This window comes from Bubalus bubalis, chromosome 3, assembly GCF_019923935.1.
Source record: "Bubalus bubalis isolate 160015118507 breed Murrah chromosome 3, NDDB_SH_1, whole genome shotgun sequence".
Classification (NCBI taxonomy): Eukaryota; Metazoa; Chordata; class Mammalia; order Artiodactyla; family Bovidae; genus Bubalus; species Bubalus bubalis.
In genome coordinates, this window is record NC_059159.1 from 145,721,488 (window position 1) to 145,742,744 (window position 21,257).

General features: G+C 38.8%; 3 protein-coding genes across 7 annotated transcripts in view; 1 reads left to right on the forward strand and 2 right to left on the reverse strand.

Annotated features, from left to right (window-relative positions):
• LOC102398396 (centromere protein P) overlaps positions 1-21,257 on the forward strand; it is a 236,723-nt gene that overhangs the window by 161,633 nt on the left and 53,833 nt on the right. The window lies entirely within an intron of this gene.
• The window catches only part of ECM2 (extracellular matrix protein 2), a 41,374-nt gene that overhangs the window by 5,918 nt on the left and 14,199 nt on the right, over positions 1-21,257 (reverse strand). Inside the window, exons 4-9 of one of the 3 annotated variants that reach the window (XM_025282060.2) lie at positions 18,381-18,899; positions 16,030-16,145; positions 13,886-14,021; positions 8,373-8,530; positions 6,065-6,204; positions 1,698-2,024 (exon numbers count right to left, since the gene is read on the reverse strand). In XM_025282060.2, the coding sequence (XP_025137845.1) occupies positions 1,698-2,024; positions 6,065-6,204; positions 8,373-8,530; positions 13,886-14,021; positions 16,030-16,145; positions 18,381-18,899 (1,396 nt within the window). Of the gene's footprint in view, positions 1-1,697; positions 2,025-6,064; positions 6,205-8,372; positions 8,531-13,885; positions 14,022-16,029; positions 16,146-18,380; positions 18,969-21,257 lie in introns of all 3 variants that reach the window. The other 2 variants (XM_025282059.2, XM_025282058.2) reach the window with 2 other exon arrangements.
• Positions 4,667-5,103, reverse strand: LOC102396195 (40S ribosomal protein S25-like). Its single transcript, XM_044940287.1, has one exon. It carries the CDS (start codon positions 5,086-5,088, stop codon positions 4,714-4,716), a length of 375 nt encoding a protein of 124 aa, XP_044796222.1. The 5' UTR covers positions 5,089-5,103; the 3' UTR covers positions 4,667-4,713.

A 21,257-nucleotide genomic window follows, 5' to 3' on the forward strand; every position in this document is an offset into this window, starting at 1 on the left:
GATCTCTGGAGGCCAGTCCAAGGACTCAGGAGCCAGCTCGAAGGGCTCCATCAGCTGAAGATGAGACAGTTAAGAACAGTAATTGCAACTGATGGAAACATTCTTAATATATAAAGCCATAAGTTCATATTGAGTCTCCAGAGAAAGAGAGAAGGCCAGAAACAAAGTAATAAAGCAAAAATATTTAGGCACCATCTTCTTTTTTTTTCCTGAGACAGCCACTATTAAAATTTTTAAATCTTTTATAGTCTTTTTCATCTGTGGTTAATGCATATGTATAATTTTTTACAATTTTATAAAGATTGGCATAACATTGTATTAGTTTCAAGTATACAACATAATGATTAGATGTGTGTGTGTGTGTGTGTGTGGTTGAAATGATGACCGCCATAAGTTAATTTGCATCACCTCACATAGTTACAAATTTGTAACCAACTTCTTACCATGATGGGCAATTAAAAGGAAAGAACAGAGCGTTTATCTTACCTTTCAGAGTAAGGAACTTGCCCTTGCTGATAAGAAAATATTATTTACAGAGGAATGTGCTTAGTCAGTCTTGTCTGACTCTTTGCAACCCCATGCATTGTAGCCCATCAAGCTCCTTTGTCCATGGGATTCTCCCAGCAAGAATACTGGAGTGGGTTGCCATTCCCTTCTCCAGGTTACAGAGGAATTCCATTTAACAAATGTGGAAAGAATGACAAAAATAGAAATTCACCATTTTGTTACCCCTAAGGAAATAACAGATGCAAGCAAGAGTCATCATGAGTAAAAAAAAACCATTGGTTCAGTGGTGGAGGAGAACGGTTATGATGGAGATATCATACCATTGCCACCTATATCCTACCAGAAGTGGGATAATTTATGCCTCCTGATGAAACACATAAGAACCGTATGGCACAACGTAGAAATTATCTTCGCAAAAAAAATTATACTCTGAATATTTTCAAGCCCTCCCCATCCCCACCACTTCCCCTATAAACTTGACTCTTTGTTTTATTTTTTAGAAGTTTGTGTTTAGAATTTTAGAGATAGGTAAAAGAATAAAGAGTATAATCTTCAAAGACCAGACCACAGAGCTCAAGGATCTGTTACCCTCACTGGCTGCACTAAGAATGTGTCCCAGGTTAATCCTGAGACATTCATACTTTTTAGGCAGGGGGATGACTCAGTCAGCAAACAGAACACACACAGAAAAATGTGTCCTCAGAAGTGAAGAAACTGAGTTTTAATAAATGTTTCCAGAATTTTGTTTTCAGAAAAATCTAGATAGAAGCAAGCAATTTTTTTTTTTTTTTAGAAGCAAGCAATTTTAATGTTAGCATACACTTTGGTTTTGTGCTCTACAGAGCAGTGTGTTTGAAATCACATATGGAGGTAGGAACAGCACCATAACCTGCGGCCTTGAAGTCTCACTTGAAAGTGTCTCTAAGATTCTAGATATTATGTAATCATACTCTATTTTTTTAAAAATTTACATGGAAGTTTGCAAACATAGAAAAGTAGGGAAAAAACTATAATGAATCCTTATGTACTTATTATCATCCAATTTCAACAATCATTAACATTTGCCAGTGTTGTTTGATGCAACCTCTTGTCACTTTTTCTTTAAATTCCAGACATTATGTCATGATCATTTAATCATATTTTTTCAACCATAACAATTTAAATGGATACTTGAGAAAGTAAAAATTTACCGTATCTTGTTGTTGTTCAGTCTCAGGAAATGTAGTGCTTTCATTTCTTGTACCCCAGGTGGTATAGATTTTAATTCATTATGATCCAGAAACAGCTCTCGCAGAGAATGGTAAGCTCCATAGAAGGAGACTCGGTCTATGCCATCATCCACAAGCTTATTAAATGACAGGTACAGGTATTCCAGGCCTGGTTCCATGTGACCAAACACATAGCCAGGGATGCGTTCGATCTGGTTCCCGATGAGTACGAGGTGCACCAGCGACTTGGGTAGATAGGAGGGGACATGGTAGAGCTTGTTGTAGGAGAGGTCTATCGATTCTAGATTTCTAGAAGAGAGTAAACAGTGTGGGTGCATCAGGGCAGTGACTGTTAGCTCAAAGTTTTGACAAGCCAGTCAGGATGCTTGTCTGCTTTCGTGCCAGTGTTTAGTAATGATTCCCAGTGCAAGTGTGGCTATATGGTGGCTAGCTGCAAGGTTAGTGCTCTTACCTGGGTAACAGCTGCTTGAGTTCCTGTCTTATGGAGAAGCACCAGAGTTGAGAGAGAAGAAACTCATATCCTAGAGGTAATGCTGAGACCCAAAGAGGGCCCACAAATATCTCTGAGGCATAACTTACATTGGAAATAAAGTCCGAAGTTCTAGCTGACATCAAAACCCTATCCCTACAATCATCTTTGGTTCCAGCAAGGAAGTAGCAGTAAGAGGTCTATGCATTCTTCTTCCACATTTGATCTGATAACTTGGGATCTGGGACTTGGGGTAAGAATGAGGGATCTAGAAAAAGTTGATAACCAATCAGAAGATCTGGGAAATGTGGTGAACTCCCTGGCTTTTTTCAGGAGCTTCACCTGCAGCTTCTGCCAACCGCATGAAGATTTTTCACTTTCTGAAGACTCAGTTGCCTTGCCACTGCCACATCCTGCTATACCTAAAGGGCCCTCAAGGTCTCTTTTCATCTCTGTCCTGCTTCTGAAACATGCCTATCCCCACAGTGCTACTCAAATCCCTCATTCCCTCACGACATGACTTCAGATCTTCTCTGATGGCACCTGCTGCCGGGGCCTGACCCTGCTTCCCTGTGTAGCTAATCATCTCCCTCCTGACAGGCAAGGCCTCAACATTTTGCACTTCCCTGAGAGCTACAGCCTGGGACCATTGATTCCTCTCAAGGAAAGTGGTCTCTGTCTTTTCCTTCCTCTATCAGGTCATGCATTCTTCAGTCTCTTTTGTAAGACTTGAGATAGAGAACTAGTATCAAGGAATGAAGACAGTGTGGTATAGAATCTAGTGGTGAGGGAGGAGAAAAAGGGAGAAGGGCAGCTTGCTTCCTTACTGTATTGTTGTTATTGTTGTCTCTAAGTCATCTCTGACTCTTTGTGACTCCATGGACAGCAGCACACCAGGCTTCCCTGTCCTTCACAATCTCCCAGAGTTGGCTCAAACTCATGTCCATTGAGTCAATGTTGCCATCCAGTCATCTTATTCTCTGTTGTCCCCTTCTTCTCTCCTTCAGTCTTTCCTAGCATCAGGGTCTTTTCCAATGAGTGGGCTCTTCACATCAGGTGGCCAAAGTATTAGAGCTTCAGCTTCAGCATCAGTCCTTCCAATGAATGTTCAGGGTTGATTTTCTTTAGGACTGACTGGTTTGATCTCCCTGCTGTACAAGGGACTCTCAAAAGTCTTCTCTAGTACCATAATTTAAAGCATAAGTTCTTTGGAGCTCAGCCTTCTTTATGGTCCAACTCTCACATCCATACATGACTACTGGAAAAACCATAGCTTTGACTATACAAATGTTTGTTGACAAAGTACTGTCTCGGCTTTTTAGTATGCTGTCTAGGTTTGTCATAACTTTCCTTCCAAAAAGTGTCTTTTAATTTTCTGGCTTCAGTCACAGTCTGCAGTAATTTTGGAGCCCAAGAAAATAAAATCTGTCATTGTTTCCACTTTTTACCCTTCTATTTGCCATGAACTGATGGGACTAGATGCCATGATCTTAGTTTTTCAATTAGAGTTTTAAGCCAGCTTTTTCACTCTGCTCTTTCACCTTCATCAAGAAGCTCTTTAGTTCCTCTTCACTTTCTGCCACTAGAGTTATATCTGCGTATCTGAGGTTGTTATTTCTCCCAGCAATCTTGATTCCAGCTTGTGATTCATCCAGCCTGGCTTTTCACATGATGCACTCTGCATATAAGTTAAATAAGCGGGATGACAGTATACAGCCTTGACGTACTCTTTCCCTATTTGGAACCAGTCCATTGTTCCATGTCTAGTTCTAACTGTTGCTCCTTGAGCTGCATCCAGGTTTCTCAGGAGGCAGGTAAGGTGGTCTGGTATTCCCATCTCTTGAAGAATTTTTCGCAGTTTGTTGTGATCCACATAGCCAAAGGCTTTAGTGTAGTCAATGAAGCAGAAGTAGATGGGGTTTTTGGAATTCCCTTGATTTTTCTATGATCCAACGGATGTTGGCAATTTGATGTCTGGTTACTCTTCCTTTTCTAAATCTAGTTTGTACATCTGGAAGTTCTCAGTTCACATACTGTTGAAGCCTAGCTTGTAGGATTTTCAGCATTACCTTGCTAGCATGTGAAATGAGCAAATTATATGATAGTTTGGACGTTCTTTGGTATTAGAATGAAAACTGACCTTTTCCAGTCCTGTGGCCGCTGCTGAGTTTTCCAAATTTGCTGGCATATTGAGTGCAGCACTTTAACAGCATTCTCTTTTAGGATTTGAAATAGCTCCACTGGGATTCCATCACATCCACTAGCTTTGTTTGTAATAATGCTTCCTAAGGCCCACTTAATATCATGTGAGTCACCACACCATCATGGTTATTTGAATCATTAAGACCTTTTTTGTACAGTTCTATATATTCTTGACATCTCTTCTAATATCTTCTGCTTCTGTTAGGTCCTTGCTGTTTCTGTCATTTATTGTGCCCATCTTTTTTTTTTTTTTTTTTTGATTTAATAAAGTTTTATTTTTCAAAATGTACAGCTGGTGGGACCTGTTCATGCATCTTCACCAGCAGCTGGGGCATCTCCACCCTTGGTGTTTCTGGTGTAAATCACTTGAGCTCTGTGCTTTGAAACCAGTTTAATAAGTCCTTTACTAAGGAGTTCCTGAAGGGCTGCTCTGGCCAGGGAACCACGAATCTTCAGTCTCTCAGAGACGACAGCTGGAGTTATAAGCTTATAGTTGGGAACTTCTTTACAGAGTTTGTCATATGTTGCTTTGTCAAACAAGACTAGGTTATTGAGTTTGTCCTGAACTTTGCCTGTGGACCACTTCTTTTTGGCCTTACCCCCAGATTTGTTCACTGGATCTTTGTCTTTCTTGGCTGACTTTCCAGCATCTTTCTTCTTCTTGTCATCCTTGGGTGGCATAACGAAGCCTGGAGAGCAGCTACAACCACTGCAGCCTCGCTAAGATGTCGGACAAAAAGGCTATTGTGCCCATCTTTGCTTCAAATGTTCCCTTGGTATCTCCAGTTTTCTTGAAGAGATCTCTAGTCTTTCCCATTCTGTTGTTTTCCTCTATTTTTTTGCTTTCCCATTCTGTTGTTTTCCTCTATTTTTTTGCATTGTTCACTTCAGAAGGCTTTCCTATCTCTCCTTTCTATTCTCTGGGACTCTGGATTCAATTGGGTATATCTGTCCTTTTCTCCTTTGCCTTTTGCTTCTCTTCTCAGCCATTTGAAAGTCCTTTTCAGACAACTACTTTGCCTTCTTGCATTTCTTTTTGGGGGAATGGTTTTGGTCAACATCTCCTGTGCAGTGTTACAAATCTCTGTCCATAGTTCCTCAAGTACTCTGTCTATCAGATCTAGTCCCTTGAATCTATTTGTCACCTCCACTTATAATCATAAAGGATTTAATTTAGGTCATACCCAAATGGCCTAGTGGTTTTCCCTACTTTCTTCAATGTAAGCCTGAATTTTGCAATAAGGAACTGATGATCTGAGCCATAGTCAGCTCCAGGTCTTGTTTTTGATGACTATATAGAGCTTCTCCATCTTCAGCTACAAAGACTATAATCCTCTCTGCAGGTAGAGGATTATCAAACTTAAAGTTCATGACTGCCTGTGAGGTCAACAGACCAGCACAGTGATCAGACCTTAGGTCATGCTGCTTGGGCTTGGCACCTGTACATTGTAGGTTATCCACAGCAGCAGTGACCATAGCTATCCTAACATCAGTTATATCATGAACAATTTGAACTCTGAAAATAACCAAGTTTTTGGTAGGGGGAGGTTCACTAAGAATGCTGTCATCTTCCTCACTCACTCATTTTCATACCCTGTTTAGTAATGGCAAAGGAAAAGAATTCATCTATGAACATCAAATTGTAGCATGTACTTACTCTTGATTTATCCAGGCTAAAGGAGCAATTCTATTTTCTTCAATTTTATTAGAACGTAATCCAATGACATTGATCTTTCTGGTATGATTAAAAGAAATTTCAGTTATTTCTTCAATTTGGTTATTTTCTAGGTATAATTCCTATAATTAAAAGAAAAGACTTATTTTTCTTCATATTACTTGATATGATAAATATATTCAATTTCACAGAATTAAAATATTCAGTTTCACAGAATTAAAATCATGTTATAAACTGTTGTCATTAGTGTTAGTTAATGAAAGAGTCTTGCAGCTCTTCCAAATGAGTTAATTTTTTACATTGTCAGATTTTCTAGCTAGCAAAATAAAGTGTACTGTCTGTCATGGTTATGGAATTAAATGAATTTAATTATTTTTAACCATAAAATGATATGATATAGCATATCATGATAATTGTATAAAGCTTTCTAATTTATAAAACTTATTCACATAAATTATTTCATTTGGGCTTCAAAGACCTAGAAACTAAAAAATAGGTAGAAATTATCCCCATCTAGTAGTGAAAAAACTCAGGCCTGGAGAGATGGCAAGGTGTTTGCAAACTTAAACAGCTGATACATGAGGGAATGCTGGCTGGCCCCAGCTTAGAGTCATCCTGTTTCCTGCCAGTCCATGCTGTCTGTAATTTTTTTAGGCTCACATTTTTAAGGTTTGTTTGTATTATAATTTCTTTAATTAAAAGTTCATTAAGAGCCTTCATTTAACATCAGGGTGAAGTTAGAACTATTAGTAAGTTGTCAGTAGCTAGCTGCCTTCAAGTTAAATTCATTTGACTTTACAAGGAATTTGTCACTCAGAAATCTTATTGGAATTCAGAAGTATGATTTGTGTATATATAGTTGGAGTAATTCCTATTGTCGTAATTTCCCCCTCTTTGTCATTTAATTTTGGTATTGTTGGAACTGTGTAAAGTAAATTTTAGTGTTCTGCTTCATACCTATTTAGGGGTGAACTATATTAGTGGCTCCTAAACTTGATTGTAGGTTAGAATCACTTGTCAGCTTTTTAAAGTATAAATTCCAACTTAAATTAACAGAGCACGCTCATTTATACATTGAAACTGCACATGTGAAGTGGTGCGTTGAAAGGGTTCAGAGTGTATGTACATGCATGGACAACAGCTCCCAAGAAGCTAGTAAGAGGGTCTTTGGAAAGAGAAACCAGGGATGGGAGTGTCAGACATAGAATGGAGACACACTGCTCTTTTGTACTATTCAAGTGTTGTGTGTGTGTGTTTTACTGTGTGCATGCATTATCTATTTAAAATTTTATTAAAAAAAAAAAAAAGCCAATAAATTGTTGACCCCATTCTCCAAAGAACCTGATTTAGCATGTCTGGTATAAGCCCCAAAATCTGTATTTGTTTAGAATCCAAGTAATTCTGAGGTAAAGCTAGGTTATGAGTGCAACCTCAATTTTTACAGTTTTGGTAAATTCTAAATGCCTGTCTTAATCTACAAATAGGAGGAAGGGGAAGCATGATGGCTGTGTAGCAGCAGTATCAGACTGAGACTGATGGCCCTCTTTTGGCTCACTGGGTTCACAGCCATATGAAGCTTCATCCTGCTGGCTGATTGTTTATGGGACAGAAATAGAGCTCAGAGGAAGTAACCTAAGGGTCACCTGGATCTGCTAAACCTCAGTTCTTAATGCGGAATGTCAGGGTGTACACTTAGCAGGGAAGGCCCCACCAGAGTACCCCCATAGTAAAGTGTGTCCTGTGTTGTAGCAAGGGAGACCACACACTTGGGCCGCAGGAAGTCTATCCAGAGGGGACGGACACAGGACAGTGCTAGTCAAAACTAGTAAGCTGTGAGAAGGGAGTGAGGGGTGGACTGCTCAGCAGCCTTCTCTGCAAATCTTGTCCATCCTTACAGGGTCACTGCTAGCCTAGGTGGGCCTCTGAGTGGAACAGACTGAGATGAACATCACATTTCCAGTTTGAGATAGTTTAAACTACTTTGCAAATCAAGGTGCTTTTTGCAAGTTGTACTTTCTGTTTGAACTTTCAGTTCATCTTCCCTATTCTCTCCCCAAGAGCTGTCAGTAAGACCAATTTTCACTTTACCAAGATTCTCTACTAGTAGTAATAATTCTGATTCATAATTTTATTTGTTTGAAAACAGTGCTCAAATTATAATAAATTTTATTTATAGCACCAGAACGACTCAGTTTAATATGCATCATGATAATCTTTTAAAATATATTGTTTGTTTTGTCATTGTGTGCTATATTTAAAGTATAAAACATTATAAAGAAAATATTGGTACCTCAATAGAAGCAGGAAGACCCTGTGGTATAATTCTAAATTTATTTCTTCCCAGACGCAGGTAGGATAGGCTCTTCAAAGGTTTGAAAGCCAAGGAATTGACATTGGTTTCACTGAGATTGTTTCCTTCCAATTCTAAAGTGACCAATTGATTTAAGTCTATAAAAAAAAAAATTGTGATATTGTGATTTAGAAACATGCAACTTCTATAGGCTTTCAAAATTTCATGTGAGATGTTCACTTTATTTGAACGACTAATGTTATAGCTTCTTTCTTTGAATCCCCCCATAGAGCCTTTTCCCAAGTACTCTTCACATTTGCACAACAAATGTTCAGTTCAGCCAGGACTCAGTGCTGACTGCATGGTCCAGGAGAGACAGGCCTGTAGAGAAATCACTGATGTGTTGTATGATGAAAGTTTGTAACCCTCATACAAAAGCCAAAAAACACCACAGAAAGAAAGAAAATTATAGGCAAATATCACTGAAAAACATACATGCAAAATAACTTTAACAAAATACTGGGAAACCAAATTCAATAATACATGAAAAGGATCATAAACTGTAATCAAGTGGGACTTGTTTCAGGGATGCTAGAATGGCTTAATATCCACAAATAAATCAGTGTGATACACCACATTAACAAATTGACAAATAAAAGTCATATGATCACCTCAATAAAGGCAAAAAAAGCTTTTGACAAAATTCAATATCCATTTATGTAAAGACTCAACAAAGTGGGTACAAAGGGAACATCCCTCAACATATATGACAAACCTACAGCCAATATCGTACTCAAAAGTGAAAAGCTTCAAAGCATATCCTCTAAAATCAGGAATAAGACAAGGATGCCCAATCTTACTGCTTTTATTCAACATAATGCTGGAAGTCCCAGCCATAGCAATCAGACAAGGCAAAGAAAGGAATCCAAGTTGGGAAGAAAGAAGTAAAATTGTCACTGTAGACAACATGATACTATATATATAGAAAATTGTAAAGACTGCCTCCAAAAAACTATTACAACTAGTACATGAATTCAGTAAAGTTTCAGGATACAAAATTAATATACAGAAATCTGTCGAGCTTCTATACACTGACAATAAACTATCAGAAATAGAAGTATTAAGAAGACAGACCCATTTCCAATTGCATCAAAAAGAATAAAAACTTAGGAATAAATGTAAACAAGGAGGTAAAAGACCTGTACTCAGAAAACTATGAGACACTGATGAAAAAAATGATTGAAGGCAACACAAACGGAAAGATATGCCATGTGCATAAACTAGAAGAGTTAATACTGTTAAAATTACTATACTGCCTAAAAAGACAGTGTACAGATGCAGTGCAATCCCTATCAAAATACCAATGGCATTTTTCACAAAACTAGAACATGTAAGTGTAATATTTGTATGGAAGTGCAGAAGATCCCAAATAGCGAAAACAATCGAGAAAGAAGAACAAAGCTGGATAGATCACACTCCCTGTTTTCAGGCTACAGTAATTGAAACAGTGTGGTACTACCACAAAAACAGACCCGGAGACCAATGGAACAGAATAGAGAGCCCAGAAATAAACCCACACGTTAATGGTCAATTAATCTTTGAGAAAGGGAGTTAAGAATGTACAGTATGGAAAGGAGTGTTTGTATAATGAACAGAAGTCAGAAGAAGGAGGTGGGGGAGCAGGACACCACCCAGAGGTGGCAATGAAGTATTTGCAAAGACAGATAGGTATGAAATGGTGGCATAACCAGGGAGGTACAGGGAGTGTAATGTAATGGGTGGTTCCTTTTTTCAGGACACAGAAGGAGCACTCTTGCCTGGTAAACCCTCAGTCTTTGAACAAGGGAATTACAGCAGTAAATTCCCATTGCAGTGTTCACTTCCTGGCAGAGTGAAGCCAGATGGACATTTTGAAAGAATGACTAAAAATTCCACACATTCAGATTGAGCTACCAAGAAAGGCCTTTATACAAACAAGTTTCTTCCTAAATTGTTTCTTCAGGTCTCTGGAGTGGTATGAGCAAATCAATTGGAAACTTAGAGGAGAACGGACAGCTTAGCAGTGATGGTACCCAGAGGCATCTGAGTCAGACACTCAGGGTGTAACTTTGGAGTTTGTTCAGTGGCCAAAATTTTCAGAATAGCGGATGTTTTCATATTCAATTCGAGTCATGGATATTGCACTGATATGCTCTGTGCAACTTAGATCCTACTCTTAGGCATGCAGAGAAGTAAGACATAGTCTAAAGTGAAACAAAAGACACTGCCATCACAAGTACCTCATAGGTTCTAGAACATGACAAGGAGAAGATGGCAGTGTAGACTTGAGGGGTACAGAGGTGTGAGTGGGGCTAGACTCTCAAGATAGAAAGACATAGGTAGAAATGGGAGGGTGAGGCAGCCAGGTGAACACATGGAGGTATGAACCCACATGGTTGTACTCAGGAGTAGGAAGGAGATCAGCCCTAGAGTGGCCCATCTGTAAGAGAGGATGAAGGTTGTGGAGAAGACAGAGGTAGGCTGGGCAGGGCCTTCATGCACCAGAAAATAAGGTGTGACTTTCCTTCGGGGCAGCGAGAAGCCTCTGGACAGGGAACAGCATGACAAAATACTAATCTGCTGGTATTTAATATCAACTGAAGGGCAGAAAGGAAGTATGGAGGCCAATTATTAAATTATGATACATGGTTCTATTTCTTTATATAACCAATTCCACAACTAAAGCATATTTATCTAGAACATAGCTGAGGTTTTGGAATGGAGAATTTTTTTCAGAGAAAAATAGATGATAGAAGTAGACTAGTGGTTATTACATGACCTCACAAGAGAGAGAAACACAATAATGCAAATTCATGATCTTATGCATTAATTTACAGTTGTTCTGAGTGGATAGCCACACACCATCATTGCTAGAAATGACACCATGATCATGGATTTTGGTTTGTTGTCATCATTAATGAAGACAGGAACATTTTTTAGCATGTCCTGTTTTCTTCTGCTCTGCCCCCTTCTAGCTTCACCTTCCCTTTTGATGGTGTTGTTTAGTCACTAAGTCATGTCCAACTCTTTTGCGACTCCACAGACTGTAGCCCACCAGGCTCCTCTGTCCATAGGATTTCCCAAGCAAGAATACTAGATTGCCATTTCCTTCTCAAGGGGATCTTCCCAACCCGAGGATCAAACCCATGTCCCCTACATTGGCAGGCAGATTCTTTACCAATGACCTGCCAGGGAAGCCCCACCTTCTCTTTTCAGACCTTCCTTTTCTCTAGAGTGGGTATGCAGGTCTCCCAGTGGATCCTGGATAGCCTCCTAGAACCTTGGCATAGCGTGTATAGCTCTCCGTTGTGTGGTTCTTTCTCATCTTTTCACATCATCTTTTGTTCTTCACTCCTTATCATAGCCTGCATCTAAGATTTATGAAACTGAATGTTTTTCCCATAGCATCCAGATTATTTTTTACACTTTTGCATGTATTACTTTCCATGGAGTGCTGTCTTTCCCACTTCCCTGGAACTATACATTAATATATAAAACCTGGAAAGGTCGTGAGGGAGGTAAGAGAAGTGCTGCAGGCCACTGACAGTCAGCCCAGGGGCTTCCACCCAGAAAAGCAGTGTCACAGCCTGGCAGTGGCCTTTGTTTTGGGCTTGCCTTGCTCACTGCCAGCCAGCCTGACCATCCACAACAGTGGGACTCATAGGAGCTGAGGAGCTGCAACGGCTGCAGCAGTTGAAAGAGAACTCAGTACCAAAGGTGCCAACACTGGAGCCCAGCTAAGAAGCCAGTGCCGAAGGACCAGCACTGGAGTGGGGCTAAGAACACAGGCTAAACAGAAGAGGAGTCTTCAAGACACAAAGCCTACAGAGGCTTTTCTGGGCAAGATGACAGTGCAGAGCCTCCTCACTGGTCACCTGCAAGGAGCTGAGGCATATGAGGTACTCAGACTGTGGAGATGGGCAGGGGAGGCTAGGTCACTGTGGACTACAGTTAGCCCTCTGGGAATATGGAAACTTTTTCATGAGGGAGAGGTGCATGTGAGTGGAGAAGCAGTTATAGGAATGCGAGAGAGTACTTTCCAAACAAGGACTTATAGCATGCCATTTTGATAGCTCTGCTAGAAATACTATCTCACATGTAGTTAGTTCACATGTAGCCCATTAGTACACTTGTCCTAAATTGTGTTCCTTTGGTCTGTTTCACCTCGCAGCTAGAAGTTGAACTTTCTAATGTCTTTTCCATATGACAAAAGCCCTTCAAATTTTGTTAATGTTTTTCATGTGTACCCTGAAATCCATCTGGAAATAGAGTATTTCCATAACTCTGTCATCCTCAGATTTGGCAATTTTCGTTATTGTTTTTTTCCTATCACCAGAAGTGTTTTGTCCTTATGAATTTTTTTTGAGGAGTAAATTCCCCATTTTAAAGGAATAAAGGTTGGGTGATCAACACTAACATCATAAGTATAGTTCAGATCAAATAAACAAAAGTTAAGCACTATAGCTCTATACCTCAAGAGCTACACTAGACTGGTAGGAAGATAAAAAGAAAAATTAGACAGTCTTTGTCTTAAAGAAGCATATAATCTAATCAACAACGTTAGCTAGAATTCTTGAAAAGGCAAATGTAATACTACCTTATTTATCTTGAGTTCATAATATGACAATCTCAGTTATCCAGCTCAGTCCAGAAATAGTCTTAAGAAGAGTGAATTCCAGTTGTATCAAATGAACAAAATGTGGGGCACCTTCACTTCGGCCCATCCATGGGAAAGCCAGGCTGACATGGCAACCACATACCCATGCACATCATTTGTCTTGCCTTGTGGGGCACATGCACCTCGATAACACACAAGTGCCAGAAGTGACAGAGCAACTCTCGGGGGAACAAGACTATTAAAGCCAAAGTGACTGCTGTATATAGTACATGTGCTAAAGTTTATGTTTACTTTGATTTTAGAATAGCCCCTCAAAACTTCACATCCCCATTTACTTATATTTTATATGTGATTCTCATGTGCCAAACCATGACATGTTAAAATAGCAAAATGTTTGGATGTGATGGAATTGTGGATGGGGTATATTGAGCATCTAAGGGTGATAAAGGAGACCATTTAAACAAGCCATGGTATTATCACCATTAACACCATGGTGCTATCGCCAATACCAAAAACAGTACAAATACAGGATGAGAACACATGGCTATTTGGGGAATGTTAGCATAACTCTTAGGACATTATGGATTTTAGTTCAGTTATTGTATTATAAATGATGAAAACCTGAAATCATTGAAAGTTTATTTATAGAATACTTTTTAAAGACAACAGGCAGTTTAAAATACATTTTTTCAAGTTTCACAATCAATAGTTAAAATAAGTTTTATCAACTTAAATGGTAACATGAACTAAAAAATTTTTATTAGCTATTCATTTAGCAATATTGCAAATAAAATTTCCATACAACTATAGAATAAAGATTATAAGGACACATGTCATAAAGTCAAATGTTAAGTACCTGATAAACTTTCTTCATCGATAACCTGCAGCTTGTTCTCATTGATTTTGAGTTCTTCTAATGTAGATGGTAGTTCTGAAGGAATCGTTACCAAATTGTTTCCATCCATATTTAAGCGCATTAAATTCTTTAGAAACTTAAATAAAGGCAAATCTCAAAATTACTTTTTTATCTTGTCACAGAAATGCAGTCATATATATTATTTAATAGTCAGTTTGCAGTAGTTACTAAAGTGTCACAAACTTTCAGTTTATTCAGGCTTAGGCACGAATCCCCAATTCTCCCTGCCAGGTAGATGTTGATCCTGTTAATAGCATTTATTCCCTGGTATTTTCAGCAAACCACATTTGGTGATTTTGTATCATACTCATCCATATTTTTACTGTAACTTATATTTTAAGTCATATTTTACTGTGACAGGAGAAAGTTCCTATCACCACTGGACCAGCCATATTTTCCTAGATCTTAAGTTTTTACCTTCTCAGCAGTAGAGTCAAAATTTATTAAATCATGCAGTAATCTGAATCTGTCATCGATACTAACAATATAGCAGTTTGAATCCTTTCAATGTGTTTGTAAACCTCAGTTTTCTATCTGTACTAAGCAGAAATAGTCATGAAATAGCACTAACTATTGTGGAAATTCATCAAAATTAAATGCCACAAATATCACAAACTATTTCTATATGGTACCCAAACTGTTTTGACAGTCTGGAGAGTGTATTTCCACATTTGTAGTTACATGTTTGTTGGCCAGACTAGCCCCCACTACCAAAGTTGCAGAGTGATTTATTTCAAAGATGCTGAAAGTCAATTTCAGCAGTTTGGAAATGAGGTAGAGAATCCCAAAAACAAACAAACAAAAAAACAAGTTATTTCCTACAATGTCCTCTTTTTTGATCAAATAGAGAAAATGTACAAGTCCCAATTATTGTTCTATCAGAAGGACAACTAGCATGTAGCAGGACTCCAGGTCTTTCACATGAATGTGGACACCAAGTGTCTGGAACTCTCTCATCTGCAGCCCAGAATGTAAATAAGAACCAGGAACTAAGCTTGTAAGAGGCCAGTGACTTATCCAAAGAGTGGAAGAAAACCATCCAAGGGGATAAAGTTTGACTTCCTGGCATATAACATGTTTTACTTGGGCTTCTTTAACCACACACAATTTTGAGTAATTGTTTGCACACACAAATTCCTCCTTTCTTCTGCCTTTGTTTTTCGGAAAGTCCTTGTTACTCTCTTTTCTCCCTTTTAGAAAAAAATTTAGTTAAATCTGATTCTTTCCAAAGTTTACTCTATGCTTTTCTCTTTCCCTCTCTGCCCAACCTATCCCCAAGCTAATTTTCTTCTGATCCTCTTTGTTCTTGCAGAACCCCACCTGCTGAAGTATTCTTTACCAGATTTTGCAGACTGCACAAAATAAGGAAGCTTTGTCTTGCTGGCCTGAAAATGTTAACAGTTTCTACATAAGCTCTCCTTTTCCCCCAGAAATACCTCACGTACTAAGAGACCATATTTCAACATGTTTTCAGGTACTTGGGAAGAAACTCTTCCATAAATTCTAAACATTAGTTTTGTCATTGATGCAACTGTGGGTGCGTTAAGGACAAAGCATAGAAAAAACAGAAATTTGTAAAACAACCAAGTATATTCAAGATATAACTTGAATACAGTTTAGGGATATCAGAGAAGAAACTTTCTTTGACAAAAACTCCTTTAAAACATTTTACTGGGACTTCTTTGATGGTGCAGTGAATAAGAATCCACTTGCCAATACAGGGGATATAGGTTCAATCCTGGTCCAGGGAGATCCCACATGCTGCATGGCAACTAAGCCCATGCATCACAACTACTGAGCCTGTGTTCTAGAGCCCTTGAACCACAGCTGCTGAGCCCATGTGCTGCAGCTGCTGAAGTTCGCATGCCTACAGCCTGAGCTCTGCAACAAGAGAAGCCAGCACACCACAACAGAGTAACCCCTGCTCACTGCAACTAGAGAATAGCCTACATGCAGCAACAAAGACCCAGTGCAACAACAAAAAGGAACGTACTTTTCTTTCCTTCTCCATCTCCACCCATTATCAGTACAGTTAATGAGAAAGCCATCCAAGTGGCCTTTTAGAAATCATAGTACATATTTACCTTGAATGCTTTTGGACCTATGCCTGAAGAGGTGATATTATTTTTGCTCAGATCAAGCCTTTCCAAATTCGGTAATCCATTAAATGCTTCATCCGGAATGGAGGTGATGGAATTGTCTAGGACACACAGCAATTATGTTTTAGGCCTATGTGCCTGTAAATACATATATACATGTACATGCATAGATAGCAAAAGAGAGCTTTATCTAGAGGAAAACACAGTCCTTAGAGCATGGGCAATGTTATATAATAAATGAGTATTTAGAGAAAAATAAAAGACTGAGACTAGACTATTACATACGGTCAAAATTTTCACTCTGAGGACCTGTCTTGCTCTAGTACATCATGTTTAGATGAAGCTGCTTAAAACAGCCAGAATGTGGGTTGCCAGACAATTCTGTTAGCAATATGCATTTTACAACAAAGATGTGTTATGGAAGGTACTATAGAAACTGAATTTTATAGTTCTGCATATTTTCCTATTGACACTTCTTAGACCCTGGACCAGAAATATTTTTTAATGAAATCTTGGGCAAGTAACTTACCTTCTCCAAGCATCAGTTTGCTCTAAATAAGAAGTTTGAGATTATTTCTCAGATTGCTACCAGATCTAATGTTAAAATTCTATGACTTCAATCTATAGAAGTTCCTGCATGCTTTAATTTATGGGGTTTTGTTTGACATTTAGTTAAATATAGTAGTCAGTGATTTTATACCCAGAGAATGAGCTTAACAGAAATGGTGGTGGTTTAGTCGCTAAGTCGTGTCCAACTCTTGTGACCCCATGGACTGTAACCTGCCAGGCTCCTCTGTCCATGGAATTCTCCAGGCAACATTACTAGAGTGGGTTGCCATTTTCCTTCTCCAGGGTACCTTCCCAACCCAGGAATCGAACCCACGTCTCCTGTGGCTCTTGCATTGAAGGTCAATTCTTTACCACTGAGCCAATAGGGAAGCCCAAGAAATAGTGAGTACTATAAAAACCATGTGGTAGCTTTCTTATAAAACCAGGATAGAGTAACTGAGCACACATCATCTTTCGTAAGATTTTCTACCTTCACAGATTATTTGTTTGTCTAATGGCAGAGCACACCTAGCAGTTAGGCTACAGAAGGAGGGGGCGTTGCTAAAAAAGGAAGCTCTTGGCATAAGAGTAATTCCTTAGGAGATCATATAAGCCTAGCATCAGGAAGGCCATAATACCTGAAGTGTCCTATTGTAGACTGGCTGTCCTGACTAAGGAGTCAGGCTGTGTCAGTTGAGTATTTATATGATCATTTATTATTTCTGTGGTAGTTTATTTCTGTTACTTCTCCCAAAACACATCTGTAACCCCACTCAGATTCTCTCAGCCCTCCATCTTAAGAGCCATGCCCAGCATGGGCCTTATCGCCAAGACTCATTCACTGCCCCAGTCTTCACACCAGCCAGCCTCACACACATATCTGTCCTGCTGGTCCTCTACTCAGAGCTCTTCTTGACCCTTTAAGAACATGAGCAAACAGTCTGGATCACGTCCTGCCTACCAAGTAGCTAAAATCAGGGGGAAAGCAACAAGACGCTGTGATATTGCTGGAAGGAGTCTCACAGCCATTTTAAGGAAGTCTGTCCATTTCTTATAAAGGTAAACCTGCTTTTACTGTATCATTCAGCAATCCACTCCTGGGTATATGCCCAAGGAAAAAGAAAATTTAAGTCCACACAAGCATCCATATATGGATCTTTATAGCAACTGTTGCATAATTGCCCCAAACTGGAAATAATCCAGATGTCCTTCATCTGGTACGTGTGGTCCATCCAAACAATGGAATGCCACTCAGAAGTGAGGAGGAGCAAGTTGTTGATAAACACAACAACCTGAATAGCTCTCAGAAGTTTTATGGTAAGTGAAAGAAGTCCAATTGAAAAGGCTCCACACTGTATGCATTTCTGTGACATCCTAGAAAAGCTACTGTAGAGACAGAAAACATCAGGGCTGGTGAAAGAAGGGACATGAGAGAATTTGGTGAGGTGATGAAAATGTTATACCTTGAATGTGTGACTGTATGACTGTATGCTTTTGCCAAAACTTAAAGAATAACACGCTAACAATTTTTTACTGAATATAACTTATACCTCATAAAGCTGATTTTAGAAAAAAAGTCAATGGGGCATCATGATTTGATTTGGAGGAATTTGCATTATACCTGATGGTGCTTTTCTGTAGTAAACACCTATCTCTTCTGCAAAGTTTTTATGTTTGAAGACTGTGAAATTAATCTGTTGGGGTCCATTTATATTATGAAATTATAATATCACATTCATAGGGCAATGAGAGGTAACCACAGAATCAAACAGACATCCACATCTTACCTATGAGCTCCAGACTTGTTATCTCTGGTGCTGTTAGCGGTGGTATTTGTGTGAGGTCAGCGCTGATACAGGAGATGGTTTTGTAGGACAGAGAGCACATGCTTGGCAGAGACGGTATGCCTCTGGGGGTAGCTGGGATTGGGAGTCGAGGGGGCATCCTAAACGTGTCTCCTCTGATGGTCTCATCCTCATCTTCATTGTCTTCCTCCTCACCTTCATGGTCTTCCTCCTCATCGTCATCGTCTTCCTCATTCTCCCTTGCTGGGTTTCTGTGTTGATGGGCATGCCTCCCCTCCTCTTCAGGCCTCTGCACTTTCCCTTCTCTGCTCTGTCCCTCATTGATAGGTCTCCCCCAGTCTCCAGGTCTAAAAGTCTTTTTCTTTTGCTCCCTATTTTCATCTTGTTTGAATTCTTCTTCATCCTCCTCAAGTTGAAGTTCCTCTTTTCTCAGTGCTCGATTCATTTCCACCCAAGGAGGTGACTGTTGCTTATGAGGTAAATTGGTAGGTTCTCTTTGTTCTGAAGAATCACCAGAAAATTCAGTTCTGTCATTTAATGCTGTACCACTGAGTAGCAAATAGGAAGCTACTGACCACGAAAGAAGACAGCAAGGGCAAGTTGTGGTATTAATGAAAGGAAAAATCATAGTGAAAATTAAGTTAGTAAATATTATTCCCTCCAGGAATATGAGTGCAATTTAAACATGAAATGCATCTTATAGTTTTTGCTTGAGTAATTTTAGTAGAAATAAATAAACTTTATTTGTGTTTTGTAAGATGTTATAGGCAATTCTTGTTTGCTTTGTGAGCCTTATTTTACTAAGGTATCGTGCTATCTGATGACTAAAGAGGGAATAATATTACCATATGTTACAAAATGGTAAGCAGTCCTATTGTGAGATTATAAAATAATCAGATGTGATGCCTTTATAATAGATACTGTTCAGTTAATTGGGGTTATTGATAATGTAAGAATTTGTACACTGTCAGACATAAAAACATGAAGCAGGTGTATATTTTACTTGTTTATGATAATGAAATCGGCTTTTATTATATTTGTCTGATTTTCTTTCAGCTCCATGTGCCTAAAAGTATCCTCTAAAATTCAGAATTATAGAAAATCCTCTTCTCTTTTCCTCCCAGACTGTACTTAAATCATGTTTACTGCTTGAGATCTATGGAAGATGTCCTGTACTTAAATGATATTTTCTTAACCTAGACATATGCACAGAGTATTTTTTATTATTTCATGATGATAACATAATATATTATAGTTGAAAGTTTATCTACATTTGTATTTAACTGTTATTATCTTTGGCAGAGAGCAGGGAAGACTTGACACAGACTAGACCCTCTGAATGAAGAGTTTTTTAGGGAAAAATAAGCTCAGTACATAGATTTTCTTTCATCAAAATATAAAAATTTACTTAATCATTTCCATGATTTTATTTAATACCATGTGTAAATCACCCCAAAAAAGAACTCAAAATATAATTATTTGAAATAATTACTTGAAATTTCAATTCAGTATATATTATAAAGTCTGTGAGTTATTTTTTTCACATCTCTTGACAAACATGCAAAAGGAGAATAGGAAAAAATTAGCAAAAGGAAACTAAAGCTATCATATTGAAACATTTAAAATCTTTCCTGTGTATCCAAGTTTATTTTTCCAAAATAACCACAGTATTTCAAGAATAGTAGTTCAAGTTTTGAAAAGTATCTGAGGATTTCTGGATCTTGCCTTTATAAACCTTGTGTTTCATCTCCCAAGGTGTCAGTTTCATTAAACACTTTTACTTTCTAACACTTTTTTAAAAGTTATATTATCTTAGTAAAACAATTGGGGCTTAGTCACTCTGTTGCATCCGACTCTTTGCAACCCTTTGTAGCAAACCCAACTGTAGCCCACCAGGCTCCTCCGTCCATGGGATTTTCCAGGCAAGAGTACTGGAGTGGGTTGCCATTTCCTCCTCCAGGGGATCTTCCCAACCCAGGGATCAAACCTGCGTCTCCAGTGTCTCCCGCATTGCAGGCAGATTCTTTACCCAATGAGCCATCAGAGATTTTCAAAGCAGTTGATACTCTACACCAAATACAGTTCCTAAATGTCCTGAAGTTCTTGGAAGGAGACTTCCGTGGATAGCTACCCTGTGATCATCCTGTGTGTGTGGAAACAGTCTACCTTAATCATAGGCAACAGAAAACATCCCTATTCCCTATCCCTTCCCATCAAATTATCTAACACACATTTATTTCATAAGCTACTAACTAGGCTTTTCTTGAAGGAATCCTGAGCCTGCTTCTTGAGAGTCCTCTACCCCATCAGTCTCACAGCATAAGGGACAGTGAGCAGCCAACAAAACCTCATAGCATAATCTTTCTCTGCACAGCAGTACCACAAAAGAAAGCCACTGCTCTTGGGCCATGGCCTTTATTTCCCAAGGATTACCTGAGCAGTAATAACTGCACATAGACTGAGAGAATTGGCTTTGTTCTCTCTAGATGCAAGCCCCTCCCCCCCTTCTTCACCTTGAGTTCTTTATTTGGGTTGATAACTGTAAGTACATTGAGTTGAATTGAGACAACGCATATAAGGAACTAAACAGAGCTCTTCACACCTACTAAGAATGTGGGAGCTGTTTACTGTGTAAATTCTGTCACTCCATCTGTAAGGCTGAGTCAAATGTGGAATGTGATCTGGGCCGAGTTCAAATTGAGCTAAAACTCTAAAACCACTGTCTTTTATTTCTCTCCTCTGATATAATCTCCCAAGTAATTTCCTTGTTTATCATCACTGTGCCAATATTAAAGTACCCTGCTGACTAGTTTATCATAATTTAAATTTTAAGATAAAGACTTCTGTGGTGGTCCAGTG